The sequence below is a fragment of the Myxocyprinus asiaticus genome, chromosome 4, assembly GCF_019703515.2.
Source record: "Myxocyprinus asiaticus isolate MX2 ecotype Aquarium Trade chromosome 4, UBuf_Myxa_2, whole genome shotgun sequence".
Lineage (NCBI taxonomy): Eukaryota > Metazoa > Chordata > Actinopteri > Cypriniformes > Catostomidae > Myxocyprinus > Myxocyprinus asiaticus.
Window position 1 is genome coordinate 46471672 of NC_059347.1, and position 19453 is coordinate 46491124.

The following is a 19453-nucleotide window of genomic DNA, read 5'->3' on the forward strand; positions in this document are numbered from 1 at the left end:
CACACACAAACAAACAAACAAACAAAAAAGTTAAATATATAATAAACATACATAATTAAACTAAACTTCTTTCTCCCCATCCCTTCCCCGAGAGTCCTATATATACCTACCCTACTTTCAGATAAACAAGTCCCCAAACCCCAGCTTTCTACCTGCCATCTCTTCAAAAGCTGCCACCCTCCCCATCTCCGCATACCTCTCCGGAAATGATGGCGCTCCATCCGACTTCCAACCCCTTAAAATAATTTGTCTGCCAATCATAATACTAGTCAGAACTAAATTTTTTTTATATTTGTCCCCCAAATTTATGACCGCTCCATCGCCCAAAATACAAAGTCTGGGGCAAAGTCAAATTTGAGTGCCCAAAACATCACACAAATAACTCTGAACCTTCAACCAAAAATCTTGAATCTCAACACACCCCCAAAAGACATGGGATGTGTCTCCAACTTCTGATTGGCATCGCCAGCAGGTGTGTGTGTCTTTAAAACCAAGCCTATATTATCTAGAGGGGGTCCAATAAAATCTATGTAAAATCTTACATTGCATAAGGCGAACCCTTGCATCTCTAGATGCAGACTTGACATTTTTAAGAATCCTAGCCCACACTCCTTCCTCCAATATCAAGTTTAAATCTTTCTCCCATAATCTCTTAATAGAAGTTAAAGCTCCGTCTCCCAAACTCTGAATTAGCAGGAAGTAATACACTGATGCTTCATGACCTTTTCAAAAAGAAGTAATCACCACTCCCAGAGTATCTGCTGCTTTAGGGGGGTGTGTGCTACTCCCAAAAACAATACAGGGCAGGTGGCGCAGCTGTAAATACCTATAAAACTGAGATCTGGGAATCCCAAAATGATGAACCAAATTCTCAAAAGATTTCAACACTCCACTCTCATACAGGTCACCAAGTGTAGTAACCCCCCTCATAATCCACTCTGACCAGCAGAAAGGGGACTTATTAATATATAACTTAGGGTTCAGCCATATGATTGAGGCAACATTTAAATAAATGTCAGAATTAAACACTCTGGACACTTTTGTCCATACCGAGTGCAAATGCGAAATAACGGGGTGTAACTTAACTTCTCCGATTAGTTTAATAGAAAGGCTTTGCAATGACAAAATAGGGGCAAGAACTTCCAGTTTAATATAAAACCAGGGAGGGGCTCTTTTAGGTGGAAGCGACCAATGGGTCAAATGTCTGAGACCGAATGCATAATAATAAAACAAAATCTTAGGTAGGCCTAGCCCACCTTTGTCAATCGGCCTATGCAAATTATTGAAATGTAATCTGGGACGCTTACCATTCCAAATGAAGGACTTTGCTATGCTATCAAATTGCATGAAATAAGAGAGGGAACATCTACAGGAAGAGACTGTAACAGGTAGTTGAATTTCAGAATACAATTCATTTTAATAACATTAACCTTCCCAATCATAGATAAATGTAATGAAACCCACCTGCCCACATCACTCGAAAATCTTTTTATTAAGGGGTCAAAATTAACTCTAACTAAATCAGACAAATTTGCTGGGAATAAAATGCCCAAATACTTAATGCCCTGTTTAAAGCCGTTACTAGGCAGTACGCTGTCAGAGCCAAAGCTTCGGATTTAGACCAATTGACTTTGTATCCCAAGAACTTAGAAAAGGAATTAATAATTCTATGGAGGCAAGGCATAGATCTAATGGGGTCAGAGACAAATAATAAAATATCATCTGCGTAAAGCAGAAGGTTATGCGTCATACCTCCCGCCACCACCCCTGGAAAATCTTGGATCTTCCCTTCTTATTGCGGCTGCTAAAGGTTCCAGGGCAAGACAGAACAATAATGGGAAAAGAGGGCAACTCTGCCGGGTGCCCCTATTCAGAGTAAAATAATCTGAAATTAATCCATTTGTTTGTACCACCACTACCGGGTGTCTATAAAGTAACTTAATCCATCCAATAAAAGTATTCCCGAACGCATATATTTCCAAAATCTTAAAAAGATAATCCCATTCTACCATAACAAACGCCTTTTAGGCGTCAAGTGAGATGGCCGCAACCGGAGTCTGATCATTGCTACTGACCACATAATATTGATTGGACGGTAACTCTTACACTCGCTTGGATCTTTGTCCTTTTTAAGAATCAGACTGATCCGGGCTTGCGTCATGGTTGGCGGAAGCTTTCCATTCTTTAATGATTCCGTATAAACTTCTAACAAAAATGGAGCCAATTCTGAAGCATAAGATCTAAACAATTCAGCAGCAAAACCATCTGGCCCTGGAGACTTACCTGTAGGCAAGGCCTTAATTACCTCGTCAAGCTCTTCCAAGTTTATCTCAGAATCAAGATAATTTTTTTGCTCAGTCATCAGTTTAGTGAGTTCTAATGGTTCCACAAAGTTCCTAATATCTTCATCAGTAGACGAAGACGTGGAACTATAAAGATCAAGATAGAACTCTTTAAAGGCATTATTAATATCAATGGCCGAGGTAAATATTTCCCCACCAGAAGATTTCACTGAGGGAATGGTAGAAAAAGACTCTCTCTGCTTTATGTATCTAGCCAAATGCTTCCCTGCTTTGTCCCCCGACTCAAAGTATGACTGTCTTGCTCTGAATAGCCAAAACTCCACCTTCCGTGACAAAATAGTATTATATCTGTATTTCAATCGGCCATCAGACGACATTCAGTGCTTCAGCTCAGCCTCGGGACTTTTAATATTCCCTTCCAACTCCCTGAGTTCTCTTGCTTTGGATTTTTTGGTGAATGATGCATACTGTATGATCCGGCCCCTAAGAACCACCTTAAGTGCCTCCCAAGCCACGCCCACAGAGGATACTGAGGACCAGTTGTCTCCATATAAACATTAATTTCAGCCTTTAACATATGTTGAAAATCAGGATTTTGTAAAAGGGATACATTAAAGCGCCAACTATATAATTTCTTTTTCTCCGTATGTGGCAACACCTCTAAACTCACCAGGGCGTGATCTGAGACTAAGATGTTTCCAATTGAGCAATCAACAACAGATGAAATGAGGGACTTTTCAAAATCTATTCTAGAATATATCTTATGGACTGATGAAAAAAAATTATAGTCCCTACCAGATGGGATTTTTACACATCCTGTGAAGCGTCAGTTTTGCTCTAGGGGGCTTGCACACTTTTGCTTCACTATGATCAAGGACTGAGTCATCAAAAGATTAAAGTCTCCTCGCAATATTATATCATGAGGGGTGCCAGCGGCTTGCAACATCCCTTCAAGATCTATAAAAAAGCCCAGGTCATCAGCGTTAGGTGTGTAGATATTAGCCAAAATCAATCCTGAATTTCTTTTAAAACAATAATGACTCTTCCTAATTTATTTGTAATCTCTTTGAGACATTTGAATTGTATACTTGAGCCAGCACTAAAGAAAACATGTCCACCCTATATGGGCATGATTTTTCAGGTTCTTGCGGGGAAAGATGCATTTCTTGAAGAAACACTATATCATATTTCTTATGTTTAAGAAAAGAAATAACCTTCCTTCTTTTTATGGGGTGTCCCAACCCATTCACATTCCACGTGGAGAGAGACAATCCACTCATATTAACATTTTACATTTGACATATTAAAAAAATAGATTGTGTGTCAAAAACAATAATATAAAGACCACATTCCAACATTAGTGTAACAATCACACCCCAAAGCTCCCCCCGAACCAAACAAACAGAAAAAAGAAAAACGTGTGCATTAACCCTGCACACGACAGCGCCAACTGCCGTCCATCTCTCTAAACTCAAACAGTCCATGTACACCTATGAGAGTCCCTGCAACAACTTTGCCATCGGATTGCCCAAGACCAATGTTTCGATACAGATTTTGTGAGACAGAATTACTTAACAGAAAATAATCTATAGAACAAACTCCAGCCAATAAGCGGAATAAACACAAAAAAATGTGTAGATTCATCCTCATAACTGTTCCTCCACAGAACAAGCTCCAGCTGCTAGCGGAACCAGCAAAAAAATAAAAAATAAATTAAAAAAAGTTCAGTTTCCTTGGACAGTCAAACGAATGTTCAGTAAGCCGGCCCATTTGACCGATAAATGAGTGCAACAAAAGACCCAATCACTTAAATGTCCTGCAAGAGATGTTCCACAAAACAAACTCCAGGCCACAGGAGGCATAAGCACCAAAAATATGCAGATTTATCCACAAGCTGTCCCGAAGAAATGATATTACACAAAACAAACTCCAACCAGCACAAAAAGAAACAAAGAAGGCGCCCAGCTTCCTCAGGCAGTCAAGTGTATGTTCAGTGAGTTAGGCCCACTAAACAACAACATGAAAATCACCAAAGGGCTTACTCACTTCAGTGTTTTTATGAAGGACTGAGCTTGCTGTGGGCATGTAAATTCTCTACGGCCATCCTTAGCGTCTATTCTCAGCTTGGCCGGAAACATCAGAGCAAACACGATCTTCCGTTGATGTAAGAGTTTCTTGCATTCCTTGAATCTATCACGTTTCTCTCTTGTCGAATTCACAAAATCTGGGATTAAGAAAATGCTGTTGTTCTTCCAAGAAACCATTAATTTACTCCTTGCCTCATGTAACACAAGATCTTTATCGGATGATCTCAGAAATGTAACCAGAATTGATCGGGGCCTGTCTTGCTCCGCGGATCTGCTAGTTGGGACCTTGTGAGCTCACTCGATTTCCAGCTTATGGCCTGTTATGTTGAGCAGACTCAGGATGAGCTCGTCTAGGAATTTCACCATATCTCTGCTCAGGAATTCCAACAATTCGGACGTTGTTTCTTCGATTACGATTCTCCTAATCCTCCAGTTTTTTCCCAAATACACTGCAAGTCTGTCTTGGTCGCTAGTGGATTAGCAGCTTTAGATTGCTCTAGATAATCTATCTGTTTTTCGACGTCCGACAATCTTGTAACCATCTCAGAAAATTTCGCCTCCATGGAAATGATCGATCGACGTATTACAGCCAAATCCTCCAAGTCTGCGACGACTTTCGTCAGCATTACAGACATACTGGACAGCTGACGCTGAATTTCTCCCACCACACCATCCAAACCGAGTCCCTGGTCTGCAGGCCTGTCTGGGGTATCAGCTTGAGCATGTAAGTGTCTTTTAATATCTCCAGAGCCTGAGGATTTTGACATATTGTCTTCATAAAACAGTTAAGAATCAGGGTGTATAGAATCTCACCGGTTTGTGACATAAAAAGTATGATCGCCGCTCACACGTCCGACCCTCGCATGGTGTCACGTGACTAGAAATCATGATCTTCAAGGAGACTGCTGATGTCAAGGTATATAGTAAAAAAGGAGTTATACAGTATTTTGGTCTGTTCTCACCTAAAATCATTTGGATCGCTTCAGAAGATATGGATTAAACCACTGGAGTCTTATGGATTACTTTTATGCAGTCTTTATGCGTTGTTTTTTAGCTTCAAAGTTCTGGCCACCATGCACTTGCATTTTGTGGACCTGCAAAGCTGAGATATTCTTCTAAAAATCTTCGTTTGTGTTCTGCAGAAGAAAGAAAGTCTTACACATCTGGGATGGCGTGAGGGTGAGTAAATGTTGAAAGAAGTTTAATTTTTGGGTGAACTATTCAAATTTTCATTGTAATTATGGTATGCTATAATATTATAGGTCACGGCCATAACCACCATAGACATAGAGGGGGACTTAATTTTTCTGCCCAAACTTGAATGTTTGATTACATCCTTAGTAAGGTGAAGTTGACATTGTAATCCTCCAAAACGTGTTTGACAGAGCAGAGAGAACATCATCGGCCACATGAATGTTGTCTCACTGCAGTGGTTCTTCCTCAAGTTCTTTGCTCATATTGCTTTCCTCTGTCACTTATCATAGCATTAATCTCCAGCTCTCTCTGTTATCAAAATGAGCCCACACTTTATAAGCCACTGGCTCACTGGTTTTATCTAATAAAACCTTATCAGAGACTTAGTGGTTTCATTTGCAAGCCTGTTGTTTGTTTCCCTGCAGCTGTATTGGTGTACAGTATTCTTATTGCCACTTTAAGGTTTTATTTTAATATTTGACTGGTGGTTTTGGTTTCATATTGAAAAAAATCAAACGCAATAAATGTGTTCTTTCTTTGTAAGTCTGTTTGGTAAGAAAGCTTCTGCCTAGAGCAGCAATATAAATACATAAAAGTCAAATGAAGTCAAATAATTTTTATTTGTATAGTTTTTTATTTGAGCTTTTCCCAATTTACATAATTCCAAAGCAGCTTTACTGAATATCAGTTGTAATGTCTGTAACCAAGCTGCCAAAACGACTCGTTCTCTACTTCCTCCACACTGTGATGTCACACTGTGGTTGACCTTTGCACCTGACCGCCTCCACAACAACGCATCAGTGCCTACTTTACCTTATTACTTCTGTAGCGGTAAACAGTAAGATGGCAAAGAGAAAGCAGGTCAGTCGAGAGCAGAGAGCCAATCAGAACAGTGGCCATTTACTCTCAAATCTTAAAGGACCAATAGCACGAAAACTGACCGTTTCTGACAGAGGATCGAAATGAGGGTGGAAAATAATCAAAAGCTTAAATTAAAAATTATACAAATACAAATTATTTGACTTCATTTGACTTTTATGTTACAATGTTTTTTTCTACTTTGGCAAAAAAACAAATCACAATTGTCTCTCTTGCACTGTCAAACAAACAAGTGACAGCCAGTGCTGAAGCATTTTACCAATCAGAAATTAGCATAATGAATTCTGATACAAGTAATAGTCAGCATCATTCAATCACTGCCAACCATGTTAAAATAAACTTATACATTACAAATTCTGAATCTATGTACTGATTACCATTGTCCCATGTCTGCCAAACATGTTGAGTGGTCCAAACATCATCTGCAGACTGAAACTAAATTTTTTGTTGGATGTTAAGTGTATATGCACTTGGCTGCATAGGGAAGCTATAGGATGCTCCCTTGCACCCTATTTTGTGAATTATTTAACCTGCAGTGTGCTGTTTGTCTGCACTGGTCTCAGAACAGTTTGAAATACACCTTATGTTTATTCTAACTCCATATTAAGCCTCTGAAAGCAAACTCTTTTTTCTCAATGTGAAAATGCACAATAAATATAGGATTTTTAAGGAAAAAAAGGCCTATAATCCATGTCAGTGGTCAGGGCCGCCCATAAGGGGGAAAAAGGGGGACAGCTTTCAGGAGCCCAGCAACTAAAGGAGGGCCCAAGAGCGATAGATCAAGACCCCCGATAGTGCAGCACCCCCGCTATGACGTCCATAGATCGCCCGCTGGAGATAGCCCACGCCAAATTCCGGCACACCATCATATACCAGCACACGCAACCCCTAGACCCCCCCCAGTGGTCTCCAGATGTAGTTTTGTTGGCGTTTCTCCCAAAGACGAACTCCGCTGTGATCTATGCCATATTGACTCCGTGTGTCAAAAGTTGAACCCTTTACTGACAGCCCAGAGTGTTCTAAACTGAGATCAGTCAGTTAAAATTAGATTTATGCATAGTGTATGGCAAAGACAAAACACAATGTCCACACAGGAGGACACGGAGTAGCATCCATTGCAATCCATTCTGATCTGTCCTAATTTTTTCATCAAAATACGTACAGAAAATGTAAAAAAAAAAAAAAAAAAAGATTGTGTCTGGGCCAAGTGATGTCACTGCTCAGACAAGAGAGACAGAGTGACAAGATCTATGACACACTGAGGATGATCTTTGAAATGATCAAAAGATCCCAAAGAGCAAGCAGTTTGAAAAAAAGGCGGTGAACAATCAATGTAACTTTCAAAGACAGGAATCAAATAAATGGTCTCCAAAATGTATTATGGGGCTTATCTGAAGCTGAAACAGAAGCAACTGGCACTTCACAGTCTATGGAGTGCTTGGATGTTTGCGAGCATGTGTTTGCAAGTGTGTGTTTGATCATTTTCTAAGGGGTTTCCTAATGATGACTCACCTCTCTCAGTGGGAGGGACCTGATGCATTTTTCCCTTCGTCAGCTGTTCTTGGATCAGCTGTGTAGAGTAATGCATTAGCGCAGATATGAAATGGTGGGCCTTAAAAGTGAAGAATTGGCTTAAAGAGATGATGATGAATGTGTGTGTTTCTTTAAGGAGATCTTACGCTTTCAGAAATGAACATATCAACCATCTGCATGATTATTACACGCAAAAGCTTGGATGTGAAGCGTGTGAGTACATTTGAAGTGTATGTGTTTGTGTGTGCCTTTCTCGTATGGATGCGAGTGTGTGTACATGTAGGACTGTAGGAAATGGAGGCCTTTATCATTCCCCGTGCAGGCTTACCTCCCCGTCTCCAAGCAACGGTTGCCAGGCAGCCCATATAGATAGAGCAGAATGAGCGAATGGAGAGAATGAGCATGAGAGAGTGTGTTTAGTTGAAGGACATCCTACACATGCACATTCACACATACGTTGTAAGATAACACACAGGCCATAAAGAGCTTCTATGTGTATTTGAGACAACAGAGCTGGTTATGAAGGATATTTGAGCTTGTGTGTTTCTGCAACTTCAGAATGTTCCATCTGAAAAATCACCCTTGTGCGGCCAACATCATACTCTGAGAAATGAGTGTATGCCACGGTTTCAAGAAATGTGTATGTGTTTATCTCTGTAGTGAAAGGAGCTGCATACCCTGTGTTTTAAAAGGATACTTAAAAAAGTTTTACTGTTAAAAAAAAAAGTTTTGAAATATATTTATATTATCATGATGACACATGAGATGAAGACTCCAGTTATATTAGTAACCTTATAAAAGCTGTTTTATTGTACATTTAGAGGGTCCCCTCATTGGGGCTGACATGTTAACATGACCAGCCGAATATTACTTGCTTAATCTCAGTAACCTTTAGACACTTTCACTTGTGAATTAAATTAATCATGGCAGACATTTCTTCAACGGCATCTTTAACTGAAAACTATTGCGTTTGAATGATGCTGCATCCACGCCCCATGGTGTCAGTTCAAGTCCAAGACGACATGAACAAAAACTGACTGAGTACACCTATAACCCAAAAATGAAAATTCTGTCATAATTTACTTACCTTCTTGTTGTTCCAAACCAGTATGAATTCCTTTCTTCTGTGGAACACTAAAGGAGATGTTAGGCAGAATGTTAGCATCAGTCACCATTCACTTTTATCACATCTATTTATTTCTATGAAATTAAAGCAAGTGGTGGCTGAGGCTAACATTCTGCCTGAGATTCTACTTTTGTGTTCCACGGAAGACAGAAAGTCGACATGAGGGTGAGTAAACAATGACAGAAATTTCATTTTTGGATGTACTGTACTATCCATTTAAGTTTATTACATGTTAAATTAGTTACGCTCTCTCTCTCTCTCTCTCTCTCTCTCTCTCTCTCTCTCTGCCGCTCTCTCAGGGTTGGATGACTGTTTGCTGCAGTACATGAGGACATTTGAGAGAGAGCAAATAACTGGAGAGCAGCTGCTTCACATTACCCATCAGGAGTTGGAAGAGCTTGGCGTGACCCGTATCGGACACCAGGAGCTTATTCTGGAGGCTGTGGATTTACTCTGTGCACTGGTGTGTGTGTTTGTGTATTAGAGTGAGAAAGCCACTAACTGTGATAATTATGTGTTTGTTTTGTATTAATGACACAAACAGACATTTTAATCGAATTCCGCTTAACACTGAATGATTAGCACCCAGCAGGAATCTTCCAACCAGTACACAGTGAGAGGAGGGAGTGTGTGTAGGGTAGCGAAGATGCATTTTAGATTCTGATTGGCTGCTGGCGTTACTGTAAATCTATTAAATCTAAAAATGCAACCCCCCCCAGTTATTCATGAATTAACATTACATACAATATACACATACAGAATTCTGTATTATAATAAACATTATGATATATAGGTAGTTGAAGCATAACTTTTTAAAATTAATATCAAAATTTTAGGTTAAGAGCCCTGTTTTTTTTTTTTTCTCCCCTTTTCTCACGAATTTGGAATGCCCAATTCCCAATGCACTCTAAGTCCTCGTGGTGGTGTAGTGACTCGCCTCAGTCCGGGTGGCGGAGGACGAGTCTCTGTTGCCTCTGCGTCTGAGACCTTCAATCCGCACATCTTATCACGTGGCACATGTGGAGACTTCACGTTATTATCTGCGGCATCCACGCACAGCTCACCACGTGCCCCACCGAGAGCGAGAACCACACATTATAGCGACCACGAGGTTACCCCATGTGACTCTACACTCCCTAGCAACCGGCCCAATTTAGTTGCTTAGGAGACCTGGCTGGAGTCACTCAGCACGCCCTGGATTCGATCTCACGACTCCAAGGGTGGTAGTCAGCGTCAATACTCGCTGAGCTAACTAGGCCCCAAGAGCTCTGTTTTAAGAGTGCTAGCGCTAAGCGCAGCACTATTCCATAAGTCATACATGCAAAGTCAATGGATGTGATCATGAAGTTTTTGTATTTTCGTGCACTGTATTAGACTTGGCATGTGCTAAGTCTAGGCGCAAATGGCTTTAGAGAAAGTGCATGCGCTATTGGGCTGGGTCAAGTGCCATTTCATTCTGAGGTTCTTGCACAGTCTGCGTCCTATTATAAAGACCATTCCCTGTCAAGCACCAGTGGTATAAACAAAGACAGAACATTCATAAGAAGTTGGTAGTGTAAATGGACTGTATGCAATGAAGAATAGAAATATGGACTTTCTTTTGTGCATTAACTGCGTCCTTGTTCAATGTCAGGCATATTTCTATGACGGTGACGCGCTACTTTTATATGCATTGGAAATGCGGTTCAGGATTTGGATGTAGGCTCCGTTAAATGATAGATAATGTAAGTATTATTAATCATATTGGTCAAGTGACTCACAAATCATGGATATTAACAGTGATTGTATCAGCTTTCCAAATTAAGTGGTGGATCTAGGGATCGTCTTTTTATTTTTTGATTTGCACGCACGTCACTTCTACCAGTTGATTTTGCTTTAAAAATTCAATGTATTATTGAAACACAAAATACTTACTAAAATATTTCTAAATTCAAATTACTTTTGGTTTTTGTTCAGCAAACAGAAGCATACAAAACAGGTGCCATCCGAGGCACCATCTTGAAATGTATTTTTCTCCTTATAAATGTTGTATTTTTAGGACAAGAGTCATCTGTACCAGATTATTCCTGAAAGTTCTGCTGACCTTCCAGGGTTTGTTCTCTGAAAATCTTGTTCTTTGCTTTTAGGTCTCTGCTGTGTATACTGACAAACAGAGCTGGCTGGAGACTTATTTAGATTCTAAGGATGATTCTAAGAGCTTTTAGAAAGGTTCCATGAATACCAATTTCAAAGAGCTTACCTGAGAGGTTATTGATATGAGGATCTACAGTTTTAAAAAAAAATTGTTGGAGCACTGAATGGGTTTCTGCATGGTAATATGCATTGTCAGCTCTAATTGATGCAGTGACTGAAGAGCCTGAATTAGATAAGAGAATTACAGTCATGACAGCAGTGGTTTATTTCCATTCAGTGGCAAATTATGTCATGTCAGTACAATAGGCACCAATAAACACCATATAAAGAGAAAATTAGAAGAGGAAGTCGGAACAGACTGATCTCACAGTGAAGTCAGAAACAGTAGGGTGACTTTTTTTTAGCTAAACTCGGTCTGTGCTGACCAAAATTCAAAGCACAGATCCCAGTGGCTGAAGCGGGAAGTGTTTTTGACCATAAGGGCATGTATGAGCTCCACTTTCCAGGTGAAATGCCTGCAGGGGGGCGCCAAAGGCGATTTGTAAAGCAAGTTGGTTTTAACTGTGAAGGATGTAATACAGTGAAGAGGAATGCATATTTTGTTAACTCTACCCCCAAACCCTAACCCTAAACCTAACCATTAGTGGAGTAAAAATGTATTCTTAGAGGGGAAATAAAAAAACCTCAGAATCACACTTGTTACTGATTGTGCGAACGCAATTACTTCCTGGTATGAATACGGGATGAAAACCCAGGTATCCCACGAGGCTGATGCAACTCACTTGTTTGCACCACAAGAGAAGGTAATCATGCTTGAAGCAATTAAAAAATAAAATAAATAAAAAAACAAAAAGAAACATAGAGAAATCAAATGTTTGTTACCAACAGATTTTAACGAGAAAATCATGAATCAGAATGATCAGGCTATGGAAATATTCAGCCAGCTTATTCACAGAAATGATGAGATACAGAAATGATGGGTTTTAAGAACACGCACCAAGCAGCAGTTCTGAGAAAATTACATTTATACTGTAATGACGTTTTCAGATATGAATGGAGACTTGATTATGTTTTTTATTGCGTGTTTGATTTCAGAGTAACCTTATTAATGTGTAATGATTACCCCTCTGTAGTCTGTAAATGTGTGTGGACATTCAAAGGTTTTTCTGTTATCCTCTGTTTGTTGCTGTTGATTTTATGTCTCAGAATAAATAAAAAAAACTCAAAAATAAAAATTCCATCATCCTTTACTTACCCTCATGTCTTTTCGAAAACCATACAACTTTCTTTTGTCCATGGAGCTATTATATCAGAATGTCCAAGCTGCTCTTTTCCATAGATAGGAATGGAAGGTGATCACTGCTTTCAAGCAAGATTTTTAAAGGACTTTTTCAGGTTCAATACAAGCTTAATCAACAGCATTTGTGGCATAATGTTAATTACCACAAAAACACATTTAAACTCGTCCCTTCCTTTCCGGTAAATAAATCCAAACAACAACAACAACAACAAAAAACAATAGGTTACAATGAGGAACTGAATGGGGCCCATTTTTGGAGGGTTTAAAGGTAGAAATGTGAAGATTATAATTTTATCGTAAAATGTATCACTTAAATAATCATTTTTAAGGTTGCCTTAGGGTTTTAGGATTTACGACGTTACGTTGTCATGACAACAAAGTTGTAAAATTGGATATGACTGCACAGAAAATGTTAATAAGCGGTTTTATTATACGGTTCTCTGGAATACTCTGGTGCCATCTAGCAGACTGATGTTTCTGAGAAACAACCACACATCCACAAATCAGACCGCTCATCCGGGTATTGCGAGCCATCTTTTCTGCTTCTCTGATCATTGTTCTATCTCTACAAGTAAGCTAATAAAAATAATTTCAACTTAAGCCAATGTTTCTTGTGCATTAATTTAGTTATTTGGCAAGTAATCTTTTAATGAGCTGGACAGTGAGCAGTCAGACAGTCTTTTGTATTAATTACAAAATAAAAACCAACAAAACTGTGATGCAAACTGGAGGTGAAATTTAGCTGTTCAGAGATTTCCTTCTTCTCACATAATTACATAACTTCAACTCCAATCAATGTTTCATGTCCATTTATTTATTTATTTGGCAAGTAGTCAGGTAGTCATTTGCACTGAATCAACACCAACAGAGTTGGATTGGCACTGTTCAGCAATGTATTTCTTCTTATATTGTATTATACCACTGTAAATACTAATAGTTATCTCAAATTGTTAAAAAAATAGTTTACTCAACTTAAGCTTAATTTTTTACTATTCTTACTAGTTTTAATTAAGTTACAGTTATTCTCTAAACCCTAAAGTTATCATTAATAAAAAAATGTAATTGGTCCTAATTAAACAGTACTTGAAATGTCACATTTTGGAATCATAACTCAAATATATATGTTTTTTTTTTTTTTTTTTTTCCTTTTTCTCCCAATTAGGAATGGCCAAGTCCCAGTGTGCTTTTAAGTCCTCGTGGTCATGTAGTGACTCGCCTCAATCCGGGTGGTTGAGGACGAATCCCAGTTGCCTCCGAGTCTGAGATCGTCAATCCGTGCATCTTATCACGTGGCTTGTTGAGCGCGTTGCCACGGAGACATAGTGCATGTGGAGGCTTCACGCCATCCACCGCGGCATCCACGCTCAACTCACCACGTGCCCCACCAAGAACGAACCACATTGTAGCGATCACGAGGAGGTTACCCCATGTGACTCTACCCTCCCTGGCAACCGGGCCAATTTGGTTGCTTAGGAGACCTGGCTGGAGTTACTCAGCACGCCCTGGGATTCGAACTAGTGAACTCCAGGGGTGGTAGCCAGCGTCTTTACCACTGAGCTACCCAGGCCCCCAAATTTGTGGCTGTGTGGAATATCCATAAGCCCTTGCACTTGAATAAATTATGTATTTTTGGTCAAAACAATGGAACTTATGTTAAAGATTTATATAGTTTTAATTCTTATGACTATTGTTGTTATTTTGTTGTAGCTGGTTGATAGTTGTGATTTTTGTGAAGTCACCATTAGGGTGATTTGTGTTACCTCTGGTGAATTTTTGGAGCTTGTAAAATTTGTTACAATTTTAAAAAATTTTACTTTACAAAAGTGCAGATTTATGTGCACTAAAAGTACTGAGTAGAACCCAGTGTGCCATATGGCTAACCTAGAGTCATAATTTCCCTTATATTGTATAACATGTGATATAACTCAATTTAGATATTAAAATAAAAACAATGATACTTTAATCACAGATGAGTTAAGTTTACTTAACTAGTTAATGTTACTTAAAAAATTCAGTTAAAAAGTTCAGTTAACTTGATACATATAAGTGTTTACTTAGAAAAAGCATGCAAACCAATTGTGTTAAAAATTCTAAGTAAGGTCAACTGATAAGATTTTACAGTACATAATTTCAACCAAATCAATCTTTTATGTCCATGTATTAATGTTTTTGGTTGATAGCTGTGTAATAAACAGGATACTGTAGAGTAATCCGGTTGGCATCACAAAATAAACCCCTCCAGGTTAATCACCTGATCACCCAGTCGGGGTTTATTTTTCGATTACAACCGGCTGACTGTACAGTCTCCCTTACTTACCACACTAAAATCATTTTAACACACATATTGTTTACACATTGTGGCTATATGTTTAAAAATATTTTAACATTTGTGGATTGGTCCCATATACTTCCATTGTACTATATGTGCCGTACTGTGAACAAGTCAAAATTTGTTTTTGTGGTAATCAACATTATGCCACAAATGCTGTCGATTGAGCTTAACTTGTATTGAACCCAGAATATTCTGGAATATATAGGCAAGCTTTATGAAAGCTATCATATGGCTTCAGGAGACTTGAAAATGTATCACAAAAGTTGTATAGACTTCTTTATGATGCTTTTATGGTGCCCTTTTTCTTATTGGAGTTTGATAGCCCTGGACATCTGCTTTCATTGTATGGAAAAAGAGCATTTCAGACATTCTGTTTAGTATTTTCTTTTGTTTTCCATGAAAGAATGAAGGTTCAGAGGTTTGGAGTGACATGAGGGTGAGTAAATGATGACATAATTTTATTTTGGGGGGCAAAATATTCAATTTTAAGATTACAAAGTTTACACATGCTTTTCTCTAGAGGGGTTCAGTGACAGGTGTTCTTGTTATTGGACTTTGTATTGTCAAGTGTAAATATTTCTACAAAGATTTTTCTTCTGTTGCAGAACTATGGTCTAGAGACAGAGAATTTGCGGACTTTGTCACACAAACTCAATGCATCAGCTAAGAATTTGCAGAACTTCATCACGGGTCGGCGCCGTGGGGGCCATTATGATGGACGGGTCTCACGGCGCCTTCCAAATGACTTCTTGACTTCAGTTGTTGACCTCATTGGAGCAGCAAAAAATCTGCTGGCATGGCTGGACAGGTAACAAAACTGACCTGAACAGAACCTGAACTCACCTGGACTGAGCTGAACAGAACTGAAATGAAATGAAAAAGATTAATAAAACATCTGTAAAGTTGCCCAAAATAACAGAATAAAAGCAAATTCAGTAAATCCTGCTTTTATTGATTTTATGAAATAAGGTTTGTTTGTCTACTTCAATTCCCTCATCACTTTGTGTATATTTTGCTTTGTTTGCAGGTCTCCATTTGTCAGTGTTTCTGAATACTCAGTGCTGAAAAACAACATTGTTCAACTCTGTCTAGAGCTAACGACCATAGTACAACAGGTGTTTGTGTGTGTGTGTGTGTGTGTGTGGGCAGGTTTAAGTGGTTTAGGTTACAAACTGGTAATTACAAGGGTATTATGCTATAAATGTGGTTTATGAGGACATTTCTAGTGTCCCCATAATTTATATAGCTTAAAAAACATACTAAATTATGTTTTATTGAAAATTAAAAAATGCAGGAAGTTTTTTGTGAGGGTTAGGTTTAAGGTTAGGGTTAGGGGATAGAATCTATAGTTTGTACAGTATAAAAATTATGTCTATGGAGAGTCCTCATAATGATAGCTACCAACATGAGTGTGTGTGTGTGTGTGTGTGTGCGCGTGTGTGTGTGTGTGTGTGTGCGTGCAGGAGAGAAATAGGTGTAGGAGTGAATGTTTTGATATGTAACACACAGCACAGTCCTTTATTTTTACTTTAACTAGCTTTTTTTCTTCTTCTTCCTCTCAGGATTGCACAGTGTATGAAACTGAGAATAAAATTCTACATGTGGTGAGTGCTTCTCAAACCATATACACAATCTCTCTCTTTTTTACACACAAACTTATCCTATACTTAAAGGACAACTTTACAACTCAAATAATATGTTTTAACAGAAAACTTAATGTAACTGTTTTTTTTTTTTTTTTAATTATAAGCTTCACATTTCTGTCTTTAAACCCACCAAAAATTAACTTCCTTTATAAGTGCCTCACTGTAACCTCGATTTTTGTGACGTATCGAAATAACTTTTTGTGGTAATCAACATTGTGCCACAAATGCTGTCGATTGAGCTTAACTTGTTTTGAATATTCCTTTAAGGACCTTCCATTGACTTCTATTGTTCTTAAATTAAGGTAATTGTAATTACTACACTCTAACCCTATCCATTACAGTTCAAACACCTTTTGGCATTTTATATAAAGTAAAGGCATACAACATAAGCTCTTTCAATAGCATATAATAACTCAACTCAACTTTCAACTTGACCTGCAGTTTATAAGAACAAAATACAATCACATATTCAGTTATGCACTTAAAAAAAAATTAAGTACATTTTTTATTTTATTTTTAAGAACTTACATAAATTATTCAGTTAAAATGTTTAGTGGGTAAAGTCGTCTAAATTGTCATTTTGAGGTGGATCTACTTTTGTTGGTGTATGAAGTTCTGGTAATGTGTTATTAACATAATTTCTGTGTGTTTGCTTTAAGTAAAATTAGCTTTATGGATAGTTATGTCAGTTCTATGCTAAGCAACATATCCTCACATGTTGTTTTAAAGAAGTTGTACTATATTTGTATTTATTTATAATAAGTTATTTATTAAGAAGTTTACTATTAATATATTTTTTGGGAAATTTGGTCCTCTCAAGTATAGTACACACATACAAACATTTTCTCATTCATGGTCAGCCCTATAAAATATGTATTTGAAATGTGATTGTGGAGTCACATGTATCCAGCTTGCTCTGATGCAAAAATCTGTTATGAGTGTGTGATTGGGCGAGTGCTTGTGTATGCGCTTGTGTGTGTTTAGCTTAAGGTTGGATATCTTGAATAATGCAGATTGTGAATTTGTCTCCCTTGCCTGTAGAGCAGAAAGGGAGAGAAAGAGAGAGGGAGAAAGGGTGAGAGAGGAAGATGAAAGAAAGAATATGGCATGAATTAAACTTCATATAGTATGTGACTTTTTAGAACAGACTTATGATGCATTGTGGGCATATTTCATGTAAATGCAAATGATCTGGATTCTTGTACTGCTGCCAATTTACTCCCTGTTCAACAGCTATGATTAGACTGAAAGGTCTAAAACTTCTTCTCTTTCTGTTTTTATCTGTCTTTGCAGTGTAAGACTCTATCAGGTATCTGTGAGCACATTATTTCGTTGTCATCCGATTCGCTGGTGTCACAGTCGGCCCACCTAGATGTTGTTCATCTAACTAACGTTATGCCTAGTGAGGGCCTAGTGAGTAAATAATGTACCTTTCATCACTGACTGAACAGCATTTCAAAGTTTGAAAAAATCTGTTTAAATCTGGTATATTTTCAATGATAAATAAATAATTTTTACAACAACTGACAACCCCTCATTCTCTCTTCTTTTTTCAGGGCATGTACATCAAGTCCACATATGATGGTCTACATGTGATCACTGGAACCACGGAGAATGTAAGTTTAGAGGTGTATTTATTCTTTACATGTCTCAATGAGGGTGCTAACAAATGTTTTAGTGGAGCGTGTTCATTTAAATCCCACCAATCAAAACCGTAAGATTCATAAACAACTGCCAACCTCAGTCTTTCTTCCTAAATTTTGGGCAGCTTTCGGGCATTTAAAAAAAAAAAACAATTTTAATACCATGCATAAAATATTTTGCTACCTCTATGATATCACTAAAATACTATAGATGTCCTGAGAAATAGGACTAATTCAGTGGCTAATTATAGTAGTGGTAATTAGCCAAACAGCTGAAATTGCTAACAGCACCATTAACAGTTAAAATAGCACTATTTAAAGCACCTTTGTGCATCCTGAAATGTTTAGGTTTTTCTGTCATTTAAATGTATAGTTATAGACAGTAGATATACTGCACAACAATATAAAGATAATTTATGTCATGAATAAATAAAAACATTTTATCCAGACTTTTATTGTTTTGTAATCTGTTTGAATCATTTTAGAGTATAGATAATAGTCTGAGTCCTGTCACTTAATAGTTTTACTGGTAGAGTAAAACTCCCATGTGTTTAGGTCAATTGCAAGATCCTCACTGGCGATGCTGTGTCAGTTGAGGTAGAAGAGAGGGTGAGGACTCATAGAAAGTGAGAAGAATGGGCTTTTATTTAACTCTCAAAAAATAAACAAAACAAACAAAAACTACCCCGAAGGGGAAAACTCAAAGGTCCAGGGCAGAACACTGCAGAACAGACTGGGTTCAGTGCTGCAGGCTGGAACAGTCTCGACAGGGCAAGACAGGAACTGACACGGGAGAACCTAACAGGGTGATAAACCACAACGAACTGGCGCAAGACAAAAAACACAATTGGGTTAAATAGGAAAGGAAATGAGGAGGGAAATAAGGAAAGCAGGTGAAGCAAATGAACAATAATGAAGAAACAAGGGGGCGGGGTCAGGACGAGAGACAGGAGAGCACATGGCAAACAACTTAACAAGAACCATGTGCTCACAAAAAACACAACAGACCAGACAGGAAGAGCACATGAAGCCGTCATTGGCCATGTGCTCAAACAAACACAAAGACAAGACAATAAAGCACATGGCAATGAAGCCATCATTAGCCATGTGCTCAAACAAAAAGTCAAAACCAGACAAGAGCGCATGACAAGAGACCCGAAACCGAACATGAAGCCATGCACTCACAAAGACAAGAGACATGGAGCATGAGTGTCCAGATCCCTACTCAACAAGAAACAAGACCGAACCAGACTGAAGAGTCAGGATCCAGACACCAT

At 38.3% G+C, this 19453-nt stretch overlaps 1 protein-coding gene across 2 annotated transcripts in view; it reads left to right on the forward strand.

Moving 5' to 3' along the window:
• The window catches only part of LOC127434724 (connector enhancer of kinase suppressor of ras 2-like), a 59635-nt gene that overhangs the window by 14877 nt on the left and 25305 nt on the right, over positions 1-19453 (forward strand). For both annotated transcript variants that reach the window (XM_051687674.1, XM_051687665.1), the window contains exons 2-7: positions 9422-9585; positions 15493-15695; positions 15915-16002; positions 16450-16491; positions 17827-17946; positions 18090-18149. In XM_051687674.1, coding sequence (XP_051543634.1) covers positions 9448-9585; positions 15493-15695; positions 15915-16002; positions 16450-16491; positions 17827-17946; positions 18090-18149 — 651 coding nt within the window. In that variant the 5' untranslated portion in view covers positions 9422-9447. The remainder of the gene's footprint in view (positions 1-9421; positions 9586-15492; positions 15696-15914; positions 16003-16449; positions 16492-17826; positions 17947-18089; positions 18150-19453) is intronic.